The 13,236-nt window shown below is 40.7% G+C and overlaps 1 protein-coding gene across 2 annotated transcripts in view; it reads left to right on the top strand.

Annotated features, from left to right (window-relative positions):
* Window positions 1-13,236, top strand: part of abca3b (ATP-binding cassette, sub-family A (ABC1), member 3b) — a 31,896-nt gene that overhangs the window by 17,465 nt on the left and 1,195 nt on the right. Inside the window, exons 22-37 of one of the 2 annotated variants that reach the window (XM_080511299.1) lie at window positions 68-287; window positions 1,007-1,165; window positions 1,388-1,560; window positions 2,011-2,145; window positions 2,290-2,484; window positions 2,581-2,768; window positions 2,860-3,030; window positions 3,142-3,338; window positions 3,591-3,664; window positions 4,509-4,636; window positions 10,086-10,197; window positions 10,299-10,461; window positions 10,567-10,716; window positions 10,875-11,035; window positions 11,827-12,006; window positions 12,109-12,250. In XM_080511299.1, coding sequence (XP_080367425.1) covers window positions 68-287; window positions 1,007-1,165; window positions 1,388-1,560; window positions 2,011-2,145; window positions 2,290-2,484; window positions 2,581-2,768; window positions 2,860-3,030; window positions 3,142-3,338; window positions 3,591-3,664; window positions 4,509-4,636; window positions 10,086-10,197; window positions 10,299-10,461; window positions 10,567-10,716; window positions 10,875-11,035; window positions 11,827-12,006; window positions 12,109-12,250 — 2,548 coding nt within the window. Of the gene's footprint in view, window positions 1-67; window positions 288-1,006; window positions 1,166-1,387; window positions 1,561-2,010; window positions 2,146-2,289; window positions 2,485-2,580; window positions 2,769-2,859; window positions 3,031-3,141; window positions 3,339-3,590; window positions 3,665-4,508; window positions 6,731-10,085; window positions 10,198-10,298; window positions 10,462-10,566; window positions 10,717-10,874; window positions 11,036-11,826; window positions 12,007-12,108; window positions 12,251-13,236 lie in introns of those variants that run through there. The other variant, XM_080511298.1, reaches the window with a different exon arrangement.

Here is a 13,236-nt window from a genome sequence, read left to right as displayed (position 1 = left end):
CTCGACAGTATGCATAGATTTTTTTTCCCCTCCATGTTTTAATGTGTTGTTTTGTTTCCACTCCCAGGTGGTATTCAAAGCATTTGGAGTGAAGGCTTTCGTTGAAGACAACCACCTTGTAGACGTGTTCTTCTTACTTCTCCTGTATGGCTGGGCAGTGGTTCCTCTTATGTACCTGCTCAGCTTCCTCTTCTCCACTGCTGCGACTGCCTACACACGCCTCACCATCTTCAACATGATCTCTGGCACCTCTACCTTTCTGGCTGTCACCATCATGACAATCCCAGGTGAGAGAGGATACATTGGAAGCGTCGGTCTGGAAATAATACTGCACAGATAATAAAAACTGCCTCTCGATCTCAGCGTGAAATCCCTCTTATATGAACAACTCCTACATGTGCTACATGTCCGCATTTATTTTCAGGTGCTGTCGTCTGTTTGTCTGTTCATGAGTAATAAACTCACTCCCTAACTTTTTCTATGACTTTTGTGGAGTTATGGTGTTTAGATTTAATTAACGCCATTTATTTCTATTAATCTCTAATTGATCAATTTCAAATATCATGACTGTTTTTAAATTTATTCAATGCAATTTGCACTGCATTTGAGTAAAACGCAACAGCAGGGAGGGAGTTGAGTCTCCTGACTGCCTGGTGGCAGAAACTGTCTTTGAGCCTGCTGGTTTTGGCTCGGAGACTCCGAAGTCTCCTCCCCGACGGCAGCATAGATATGCTGTTTTATTGGCTCACACTCAATCCTGTAAATATAGTGGGTTGTTCCAAGTATCCCAGGCATCTCCTCCTGAGGAGCAGAGACCGCCATTATGTTTAGTGAGCTTATACTGGCTGATTTGGTTGCTTTTGTAAAAGGAGCTTGCTCTGTGGAGGTTTCTGCAGTTGGAAAAAGAAACTGCAGTCATGATTCTTCTGTCTGAAAAATGTAGGACAACCCTGAAGAAAATGATGACCACTCCTGCTGATGACCTCTTTATATCCCCCTCCCCCAGAGTTGAAGCTGCAGAACCTATCGCGTTTGTTGGACAAGGTGTTCCTGATCTTCCCAAACTACTGCCTGGGGATGTCTTTTAGCCAGTTCTATCAGAACTATGAATTTATCTCATTTTGCACTTCCAGTGAAATCAGCAAAACAGTTTGTCAATATTTGAGTAAGTATTGCCTCAGTGAAACTTGTTAGAATAACATTATTATGTCTGTGACGGTAGTACAGTCACACCTGCAAACAGTGTGAATGATCTGGAACTGCTGTAAGGAGTTAAACAAATGCAAATCGGTGTCAATTTTGAATGCTTTCAATTGCAAAATTAAACACTGATTGTATTCTTGGAGTTCTTGATCAAGCAAGCTCTTTCTTGTTTCTTGTTTTCTAGACATCACATACCAGACAAACTACTTTTCGATGTCAGAGCCTGGTGTGGGGCGATTCCTCGTGGCCTTTTCGGTGCAGGGTGTCGTCTACATCATGTTGCTGTTTGTCATTGAGCTGCAGTGCGTGCGCACTCTGTGGCAACTGCTCACCACTTTGGGACGAAGACGCAAACAGGTAGATGCATTCATTAGAAGTATGAAGCGGGCTTTGTTTCACCGACGAAAAACTTTATACAAAGTGTGAATTAATCATGCAGCAATGGAAGCCTATAGAAATAAAGTGTTATTAACCACAGACACGACAGCTAACTGATAATTATATAAAGGAGAAATAGTTTATGTTTTATACATTTGTATCTTGTATTTAAAAAAATATTGCAACAAATAAGAGGTAAAAATTATGATGGTGAGAGTGAAGCTCCAGCAGCTGATTTAAGAAAAAAATATGAAACTGCTTAAGCACTTGTTCAATAAGCAAATAAAATCAAATAGTGAACGAGAGGAAGAATTAGTCATGTAACACAATATGCAAATTTTTTCCATTCATTCTCCTTCAATTTGACATCAATTATTTATGAATGTAGATTCATGGCCTTGCATGCCTCACATTTAGTGTGTGTGTTAGTTGCCTTTGCTAGGGGACGCAGCAGTGCTTCCGGAGGACAGAGATGTGGCCGACGAGAGGAAACGCGTGCTGGAGTGCCAGCCAGTTGTGGAGTCTATGGTTGGGAGCCCTCTTGTAATGCAGGAACTCTCCAAGGTATGAAGCCCAGCACTGTTGTGCTCGTTTATAGAGGTTTTATATACAAGTACTGGATGCCAGGGTGTTGTAACATGTTTGTCTCTGGAAGTGTCTGCCTCTGTGGGGGAGAATAAGTGCTATTGTATTGTTTCTTCATCTCAGGTGTACAGCAGCGGGGAGAGTCTTCTGGCTGTGGATCGACTCTCCCTCGCTGTAGGGAAAGGCGAGTGCTTCGGCCTCCTGGGATTCAACGGAGCAGGGAAGACGACGACGTTTAAGATGCTGACGGGTGACGAAAGTGTCACGTCGGGAGAGGCCTACATTGATGGGTACAGCATCCGTAGGGACATCAAGAAGGTGAGAGGAGGGGGTGTCGGGCAAAAGATTCACTGTACAACCAGACTGCTTTCTGTACGCTGAAATTCAAATTAAACTTCCATCTGGGGCTTGCAGGTGCAGCAGCGCATCGGTTACTGCCCTCAGTTTGATGCTGTGTTGGACCACATGACGGGAAGAGAAACTCTGAGCATGTACGCCAGGCTGAGAGGGATACCAGAGAAATATGTGTCGGGCTGCGTGGAGAACGTCCTGAGGTCGCTGCTGCTCGAGCCGCATGCCGACAAACTGGTCCGCAGCTACAGGTGGGTGGACGCTCGCAGACATGACTCGGAATGGAGCTCTTCTGTGTTGAGGGGTGGTGTGACAGTGACATGGCGCCGTGATCACACGCAGTGGCGGAAACAAGAGGAAGCTGAGTGCTGGCATGGCTCTCATCGGTGGACCTCCAGTCATCTTCCTGGACGAGCCTTCAACCGGGATGGACCCTGTGGCCAGGAGGCTCCTGTGGGACGCGGTGACACGCACTCGAGAGTCTGGCAAGGCCATAATCATCACTTCTCATAGGTGAGCTCGTACAGATTTCTATTTTATTTCCATTTTTGGGCGAAAATATGTCTTCCTCAATCTTCATCTTTACATCCCTGCCTGCTGTCTTGAATGTGTCCCCTTCTGTAGTATGGAGGAGTGTGAGGCCTTGTGCACCAGGCTGGCGGTGATGGTGAATGGTCAGTTCAAGTGCCTCGGGAGTCCCCAGCACCTGAAGAGCAAGTTTGGCAGCGGCTACACGTTGCTGGCCAAAGTGCACGTGGAGGCTGAGCTGGAGGACAGCGACTTGCTGCTATTTAAAGACTTCATTGAAAGCACCTTTCCAGGTCCGAGGTGTCAGTATGCTTCAGAATGCAAAACAACACAACAGTATGTGTTATCATGGCTGGCTGTAGATTTGAGTGGGCAGGAACCAGTGAGTCATGAATGTATTTCTTTGGCAGAGTTTGTTTGCAATAAACACTTGTGGGTGTGTGTTTGTTTTTTTTTTATTTATTTAAAAAAAGATATGTCACTCCAAAATTATTAAAAAAAAACAAAAAAACCTTTGTAACTGAGTTGATTTTCTATCTCAACAGGAAGCCAGCTTAAGGATGAGCACCAGGGAATGGTCCACTACCATTTGACGGACAAAACACTGACCTGGGCACAGGTACACTACCTAATTCACAGATTATCTTCCTTCATTTACTTTTTTTCCCCACTTTATTTCAAGTGGGTTTTTTTCTTCTCAACTAGTTCTTTTTCCCTCTTTTTCTTTCTTTAATATTCTTCTTTTAATAATCTATAACTGGTGATGAGGTGAAACTATAGGGCTTGTCTATGTGCAGGGCAATAGCTCCTTTTAGTGGCCATAATGATGCACTGCAAGTGTGGCTATGCGTGCAGTTCTTTGCTCCGGATTTAAAGAAAATTGTAAGAAACTGTTGATGTCAAAATGTGTGTGATACTCCTAACTTAAATAATTCCCACAGTAATGTTTATTTGCCAGGTTAATCATTATATATGGTCAATGTATTTTTATACATGGAACCAAAAAAGAAAAAGAAATATTGAATGGAATCTGATTGTAATGGTGCTGGTCCACTTGTTGAGTTTCAGATGGCTGTATAACATCCAAAGAGCGCAATATGGCAAAACAACATTCAAATGCATCTCAACATTTTTTTCTTCTATTTTAGTCTTGAGGTCCATTTTGGGGCTTTGGAAAAACAGAAAAACAGCCATTGAAAGCCTTTAAAAGTGTGTTTATGATTATAGTTTAGGTATTTGGTGCATAATGTGTTGAATTATGTAAAAGTGGGATATAAAGAGACAAATGAACAGTAGCTGCACGAAATAAGCTCATAAATAAAGTATATTTATCTGAGTTCAGGGTTCAAAGGATATCTATTTTAGCCGGAAACTGTGATATTGGCACAAAGCCTTTGTTCGCATAAGCTCATATCACACCTTTTCTGTGTTTTCTTCTTCCAACGCGTTTCTCCCCCGCCTAGGTGTTTGGCACTTTGGAAGCCGCCAAAGAGAAATACCGCATCGAAGACTACTGCGTGAGCCAGATATCGCTGGAGCAAGTCTTCCTCAGCTTCGCCCAGTTCCAGCACTGCACGCAGAGTTCCAGGAAGTAGGCGGGTCGAGGAGTCTGTCCGTCCATCTGCCTTCTGCAGTGCGAGTGAAAGGCCTGCAAAACTTTGACTTGCCCTCGGCTGCACGGCGAGAGTGAATACAGGCCGGAGCGAAATGTGGCTCAGCAGCTACTCCAGTTTAACTCTGAACGTTAGTGGGCCAGTTGCAAGCATCAGCGTTGCTTCTTCCGTGTCAGTGCGGTGCATCTTTGTTCGGTCATTCATGCTGTTTGTCGCCGTGTGGAAGTAGGAAAATACACTCTTGATTTTGGGTTGTTGATTGTACCAAGTAATGAACTCACAGTGAAGCACCTTCCTAATCAGGACCAAGACAATGAAGCCACCTAATAGATACTACTGCTCTCCATTGTGTGTGTGACAGGGTTTATATGTGTTTATTTGCACTCACTTGTTCAAACTTTTTCTTTTGTTATTTATGAGTTTTACGATTTTATTCCCTGTCTGAGAATGGGTGCTTTATTTCGATGGTCGTCTCAGTGATCACATGAGAATGAACCACTCCAGTCGGTGCGTTATTGATGTAATTGTTGCACACCTTTGAGCCTTATCGACGAAGTAAAGGTTCTTGGGTCTTTATATTGCCCATTCCAAAAGGACTGGTTTTCACGAAGAGGCTCTTGTTGTTGCCGGAGGCACATAATGTGTTGTGCTCATGGTACGAAAAACCTGTTCTCGGATTATAAATGAATGCATGCTTAAAAAAACAGAACAAAACAGACGGATAAATGGGCTGGGAGAACTGAGCGCTGCTAACAAACGACAGAATTCCGTCCTGACAGAAGATTAATCCAGTACATTCAGTCCATTATTATTACTTTACTTCCTGCTTTTTTTGAGGCAGTGTTTCAGTTTTTGCTGCCAAACAAAAGACGGCAGCATGCGGATTCCAGACAGTTCAGTTTACATCAGGTTCAGAAACCCCAAAATGTTTGTTTGACATGGAAGTTTTAAATGGAGGCTGAACCTTTGGGGCATTTTTGTACATTTGTTTCCATATTTCTGCAGCCATGTATTTCACATGGTGTGCATGTGTGACACGATTATACCGAGAGTATAGCTGCATGATTCCTGGTTTAATGAATTCTTTGCTTTCACCAGAGCGACAACATACCTGAAATGTTAATACGAAGAGATTGTGACCAAGCAGAGGACCAGATTAGCTGCAATGTCATCTGTTTTGTTTATGTGGAGCTGCTTCTTCGGGGAAAGAAGGAAAATGCAATAAAAAGAAAAGAAAAGGCCAACACAGTTTTGGGGAAGTTGAACTTAAGGTCCTCTGCATCCAATCAAATGCCTTCTTTTATGGAAGAATGATCAGCATCGTGTTTGTTCGCCGCTCCGTCGTTCAATGAGAAACAAGCCCAGTTTATCACATTCCTCAAAGGCCTTGTACAAAGATGTATGTATTAGATAGAAAAATATTTAGAGTGACAATTTTCTACAAATAATTCCCACGAATATCCAAGAGAATATGTTAATGGTGACTTTCCTATTGTAAGGGGTAAATAATGTTATAATCTGGGAGGATTACCTGTTAGAATAACTTGCGTTAGTGTGCAAACGACATTCCTGTTCTCAAAAATGAATCACTTGACTGAAGTGACTTGAATGTATACTGTCTTATGCATAAGCAAACAAACAAAAAAAAAAAAAACAACCCACTGCTGACGTTCACTGCTTGAAATTATTTAAAGTGCTCTCCTCATGCCACCGGGCGTTTGAAAAGAGAGTCAAGACTGACATTCCAAAAAGACACCGATATGTTGGTCTTCAGATGATTTACTTACCTGCTTTTAATTTTTTTTTTTTCATGTTTGTTACATTTGTTTGTGTATTTGCACAGTTCAAATCTCATGCATAACAGCATTTGTGGCTCACTGAAGAATTTGAAACGTTTGCTGCTGATATCAAAGGATTGAGTGATGATGCTGAAACATGTACCACATATATAAAAAAGGGGAAAAAAATCACGTAATTGTGTACTCTATTGTACCATGAAAACTGACCTTCTCAACTCTATGTATCATCTTTTTAAAATAAAAGAACAATACTCTAAATGGAGGTAAACCATGCTTAATCTGTACATTGTGTGTCATTGCCCAGACCTGACTGACCCTAAGATTATGCTGATTCACCTACATTAAACGTTTTAATTTATGGTACAGAAATGTAATAACTGACTTTCAGACTAGTGAAGAAAATAGACCTTTATGCTTTAAAATGGAACAATTAATAACAAACCCGCATTAATAAAAAGTACAAAAGGAAAACAACCAAAAAAAGCCCTAAAAAAGTTTGATGGTATTATTCACATTTTCTAGGGAGGGGGAGTCGAGTGGAGAATATGTTTCTTTCCTTTATCATATGTTTATGTTGCACGGTTGTAATCGGAGTATATTGTTTCATTGAACTAGTCATCAGGGTCAATATTCATGTTTTTATATATATATAAAGTTCATATACCAGGTATGTATGTAGTTGTTAGAATGTTTTTATATATAGTTACCATATTCCTGCTTAATCTCAGTCTTATTTCTTCTGTCTTTATTTAGCAGCGTCACTCAGGCGCTGTTGTTTAACTTTGACTAATCATGTATTCTGAGCCTTGGTAGAAGCACTCTGAGCAAGACTGAGCGAGACTGATAAAACAGGAACATTGTGTCTTCCCCATAGCCACCATCTCGGTGGTGATCCACGCGTAGAGGATGCCCTGAGATTGTACTTACTCTTGATAACTGCCAAGCGCAACAACTTGTCTATTTCTATGATGCATATCCTGTAAACCCTCCCATTTGTTAATCGAAATAAAAAGCACAGGAGAACAGCAGAAGCTCAGAGCGGGCACTTCCTGTCTGTTCTCCTCATGAGTAAAAGAAACTTACCCTTGTTGTCTTCTTCTTTCTTGCAGATTTAATAAATGTCTATAGCCTAAACCTGACATTTAACTTGGTCCTTCGAGCCGGATGCCAACAACGCCTGGTGGTTCCGGCACACGCAGTATAAGACATTCTTTATCCTTTACTGTTTTTTGTTTTTTTAATTAGGTTCGTATATAAAAATAAATCATCCATCGATGCCAGTGTTTAGTGAGAACGTTAGCTTTTCTATGTTCTGTATTTCTCTGCATGGGCTTGTGTTGTATTTACGAAGACCTCTTTTATCAAACTGTAAATTACTAAAAGAAAAAGCCTCAACAACAATGGTGCAAATTCACCAATCTACAATTTCAATTATTGCCCGTGAAAAATTATTGGTACAAACAATACAAAAAGCTCTCTATACCACATAGTACAAGGGGTCAGTGCATTTTAAATGACTGAGCTCACCTGTGAATGATTGAACTGTATATTTTCTTTCCCTGATGGATTGTAACGACGACAGTCTCCACAGTCAGGAGAGTGACTCACATGAAATCAGCTCTTGCGCTGCTGCATTGTGGCTTCTTGTTGTTGAGGTGTGGATTTCGCAGTTGCGTTGGCCCTTCTGGGGCCACCATATTTTACAGAACAATTAAGTAATTATCGGATTAAAGACTAAACTGACTGAGCTCCAGCAGCTTACGGCATACAAGATACCTCTCTTCTACTCACTGTGTGCACTTTCATTGCCTATTCTACTAACAGTTTGCACATTCCTCTCCTTTCCTCATGTGTCCTCAAGAGCTGTATGCAACAAGTACATTTCTCCACTGTGAGATTAATAAAGGCGATCTTATCTTATCTTAAATTCCTTTCAAAGTGCTTCATCGCTTTGCACAGGCCTTCTGCCTACTGACTGCTGTTCTTTCGGTTCATTCTGGGTTACGGAGGAAATTTAAAAAAAAAAGAAGCATTGAGGCAGAAGGGCATGCAGGTTGGGTGTCAACATGCTCTGCCCGTCTGAAACTGAATAAGTCAGTGATGTGTTGTCAACAAGATGTTGAAAAGGTGGGAGTGGTTGAACCAGCGAGTGTGGCTGCTTTCACATGGGACTCAGGCCAGATCGAGTTATATCGAAACCTGATTCCTACGTGCAACACAGTCCTCTCAAGACACTTTTACAGAGTAAAAATTACACGCGATAGTGGAAAATAAAAACTCCCTTTGCAGGAAAAGACCAGAAAGGCAGGAAATGAAAGAAAGAGAGAGCACACGGACTACAGGAGAGAGACAAATGTTATTGACATGTAATAGTGAAGCATGGTGAGTGAGAAAGAAGAAAAGCTCGGTGTCGGTCCTCCAGCAGTCTTAACCTGTGGCAACTGCACTAGAAAATGGTCTCGGTGGCCTGAACCAGCTCCAACTGTAAGCTTTAGTAAATAGAAAAGTCTTAAGCCTAACCTTTACAGTCGATTGTTTGAAGTGCCCGAACTGAAACTGGGATCTCATTCCACATGAGAGAAGGGTTTTAGAAAACAGGGGATTCGATTTATACATTCCAGTCATTCATTCTCTGCTCAAAAACGTTGAGGCAAGTGATTGCACTTAAAGGATTTAAGTAAATGCAACACATCAAGGTCTATAGGTATATGTGTAATAATCTCAGAGGTATTGTTACCATCTATGACAGACCTGGGAATTGATGAAGAAAATGAGTGAACATATATTCAATAAAACTGCTCCACTTTCATTCTCAAGGTGGTACCTTTATTTTTCCCAACATACTGTACTCTAAGGCCTGAAGATTTATTCACTCAGTTTCAGTGTGTTTCAGTGTGTTTCAGTGTGTGTGTGTGTGTGTGTGTGTGTGTGTGTGTGTGTGTGTGTGTGTGTGTGTGTGTGTGTGTGTGTGTGTGTGTGTGTGTGTGTGTGTGTGTGTGTGTGTGTGTGTGTGTGTCCTATGGCTGTGTCCTCTCTGCTCTTTTGCTCACTTTACATAGACACACATGTCATTGATAACGTCAGTCAGTAATTAATCTGCATTCATGTACCGAAAACATGATTGCACAAAACACACTAAAGAAATTAAAACATCAACATTGTGAAGATATTGAGTGGCAGCAGCAACAACAACAACAACAACAACAACAACAACAACAACAACAACAACAACAACAACAACAACAACAACAACAACAACAACAACAACAACAACAACAACAACAACAACAACACGTTGGCCTGGTCACTGATTGATTATGAATAGATGTGTCAGTGTGTGGCTTTAGTGGTTGTATGATAAAATTCCCCCGACTGCTTTTCTGTGTTGTTCGAGGTAAAGGTTGTCATGGCAGAGCAGGGTGCACCATGATAATTAGGAGGCCGGCCTGCTGTAAACCTGTTCTTCTATTTCCTTGCTCGGATTTCATATAAAGCCAACAGCGATCAGCAGTTCGCTTCACAGTAAAGAAATGGGTCTTGTCGAGGATTTAGTTTTCTTTCTCTTCTCCAGTCCCACCACTGTGTTAGGAGCTGCTGTTCTCCTGCTGGCTTTTTATAATGTTTTCAGAAATTTAAACGAAACCCAGAGGGGACAGGAGCCTCCGGGACCAAGACCTCTGCCACTTTTTGGAAACTTAATGCAACTTGATCTCAAGAAGCCGCACCAAAGCTTGTGTGAGGTGAGCTATTACTTCATGTTCATTGTCAGAAACATCTTTATTGTATTTTTACAATCGTGCATTATAATTTTGTTTGGTGATTTAATTGTTTTTCCTTTCAGTTATCAAAGATATACGGCTCTGTATTCACTGTTTACTTTGGAATCAAGAAAGTGGTGGTCCTGGCTGGGTATAAGACGGTCAAAGAGGCTCTGGTGAATCATTCTGAAGAGTTTGGAGACCGAGATATTAACCCGATATTTGAGGATTCGAATCGAGGTCATGGTGAGTGTGATGTACATTGCGCTTCAGGGAACAACAAAGCCTGCATGGTGAAAACCAGACTGCATCAGGGCTGTAAAACTCCTGATTGGGTGTTTTGTTTTACAGGAATACTGTTTGCAAATGGAGATTCCTGGAAAGAGCTGAGACGTTTTGCCCTTTCTACCCTGAGAGACTTTGGGATGGGCAAAAGAATTGCTGAGTATAAAATTTTAGATGAATGTGAGCACCTGATTCAGGTGTTTGAAAACCACCAAGGTAAAATTAAAGGGCTTGGGTAAGATTGTGTCACTGCAGTATCACAAGTTGTTTTAAAATGATCTTTCCATAAACAATGTACGCTGTGGGTAGGATTTCTTACATAGCAAAAGATGATTGTTTCAGTAACGTGATTATTTTTCTTTTTAATTTTACAGGGAAACCATTCGACACAGGATCACCTCTGACTTCTGCAACAGCTAATGTTATTTCTTCTATTGTGTATGGAAGCAGATTTGAATACAATGATTCTCGATTCAAAAATATGACTGCTCGAGCCAATGAGACAATACGTCTCGTCGGTTCTCCATCAATCCTGGTAGGTTTTATCTTTGCTTCATGGCTTCTGTTTTCAAATACAGTATATGAAATCACCACTTTGTGGTGATTATTGACATCTAGTGGTGAGATTGTAAATTGTCAAACAAAATGCTTGTGGTGAAACAGCTTTCTTCTGTCACAAATGCTGCAGTGTGTGTTTGAACAATCTGCCTTTTGCACATCAGGCAGGCCTCTTCTTTGTCCACTTACACTCACTGGCTTTCGACCCAGCATTCCTTCTGCTTATTCTATCTTATTTTATATGTTAAAAGTTATTAATTCATGTCAGACATGTTAAGCAGAACTGTTGATATGTTTCCCATTGCAAACAAATAAAAAATAGAGAGTAAATTGCTCTATTTGATAAACTCTGACTTGGATGAAAATTATGAATGACTAAATGTGCCATTAAATGTGTCATTACACTATTGCCTAATGGATTGGCGAGGTCGGGAGATAGAATAAATGCAAGAATCAGTGCAACACCGGACCATGCTATAATTAATTCAATAGTGAAAATACTTATATCTGTCCTTTTTCTTTTTTTTTTTCTTTTTTTTTTTTTTTTACATAAAATGAATTGGAACTTCAACAAATTAATAACAGCCATTTAATTCCAATTTTAATTGATGACAGACACATCTAAGTATTTTTGTGTGTAGAAAAAGCTCATATCACATACATGTGTATTTATGTATCTAATTCTGGCATGTTTGGTCCTCCATAGCAAAGTATGAATGTGGTAGATTGCTTGATTGAATTTTTGTTTGTGTGTTTCACATTTCACAGCTCTACAACATGTTTCCAAGGCTGGCTAGTTGGGTAAAAAATCGACGCCTGATATTAAATAATGTGAAACTGACTGTCAGAGATGTGAAGGATTTAATCAAACATCTGAAAGAGACTCTGATCCCTCACTCGTGCAGAGGGCTGGTGGACTGTTTTCTGATCCGGAAGCAGAAAGAAGAAGTAAAAAAAAGACAAACAAACCCAAAACACTCCTGTTGTTTCTTTTCAAGAAATGCAATATTAGTTTAAGCAATCTTATTTTGTTTTTCTCTGTCATGTTAGGACTCTTGTGTTGTGAACTCTCACTACACTGAGGAGAACTTGATTTTCACATTGACCAACTTGTTTGCTGCTGGTACCGATACTACAGCAACTACACTGAGATGGAGTCTACTTCTTATGGCCAAATATCCACACATACAGGGTAAGAACTCAATCATGAGACTTGCTTGTTGATATAGTGTATGATTTTACTCTGGTTCTCTGTTGGACAATTTTTACTGTCATATGTGAAACACTTTGGTCACTTTGTGTGTTGTAAAGGGATAGATAAATAAATGTTGATAAGAATAATGGTCTCTCTCACTCACACACACACACACGCACGCACGCACGCACGCACGCACGCACGCACGCACGCACGCACGCACGCACGCACACACACACACACACACACACACACACACACACACACACACACACACACACACATCCTCTTTACAACCTCACATCCCCTTTCCAAAGAAAGGAAATCCACATCGGTATACATGTAAGGCACTAGAGCCCTCAAGGGCAATAGTGTTTGACAAGCCAGACAGCCACATTCGTTGACTTTATCTGGTTGTAGATTTCTATGCTTTGGGTATTGTAAGTTTTTCTTGCAAGACACAGTAGACAATCAATCTCTCATCAGCTTTGCTCAGTTTACAGTTTTTGTGAAACATTTCAAAAGAAATGTTTTCACGTGTAACATATGAGAAAGTGTCCAAGATCTGCTTCCAGAAAGTCCTGATGAAAGGGCAGTACCAAAAACAATGAAGTATAGTACCCTTCATTTGACATTTAGTTCAAATATAAGTGATATTGGGATTGGATTTGTTCCATGAGGTTGGTGCTATGTATGTCCTCATTCAACCCGAATAATATTGTCTTAATTTTAAATTTGTATTTATGGACTGCATTTGTGCTTTTTAACAAGTCTTCCGCCAATCCTCTACTGTGATTTCATTATTTAAATCTTCACACCATGCCAGTCTTTTACTCTCTGAAGATGCTTGCAAGCTGCCCATACTTGTACTATAAAAGTGAGACATTAGAAACCTCGTAGAGTGGAATTTAGCCACTATTTCATCCACAGAGGTAAGACTGGGCAAGGATAAGGATCCATAAAAAAATCTACCAATGGTTACG

Source organism: Blennius ocellaris (assembly GCF_963422515.1).
Source record: "Blennius ocellaris genome assembly, chromosome: 16".
NCBI lineage: Eukaryota > Metazoa > Chordata > Actinopteri > Blenniiformes > Blenniidae > Blennius > Blennius ocellaris.
This window is presented reverse-complemented; position numbering and strand designations above follow the sequence as displayed.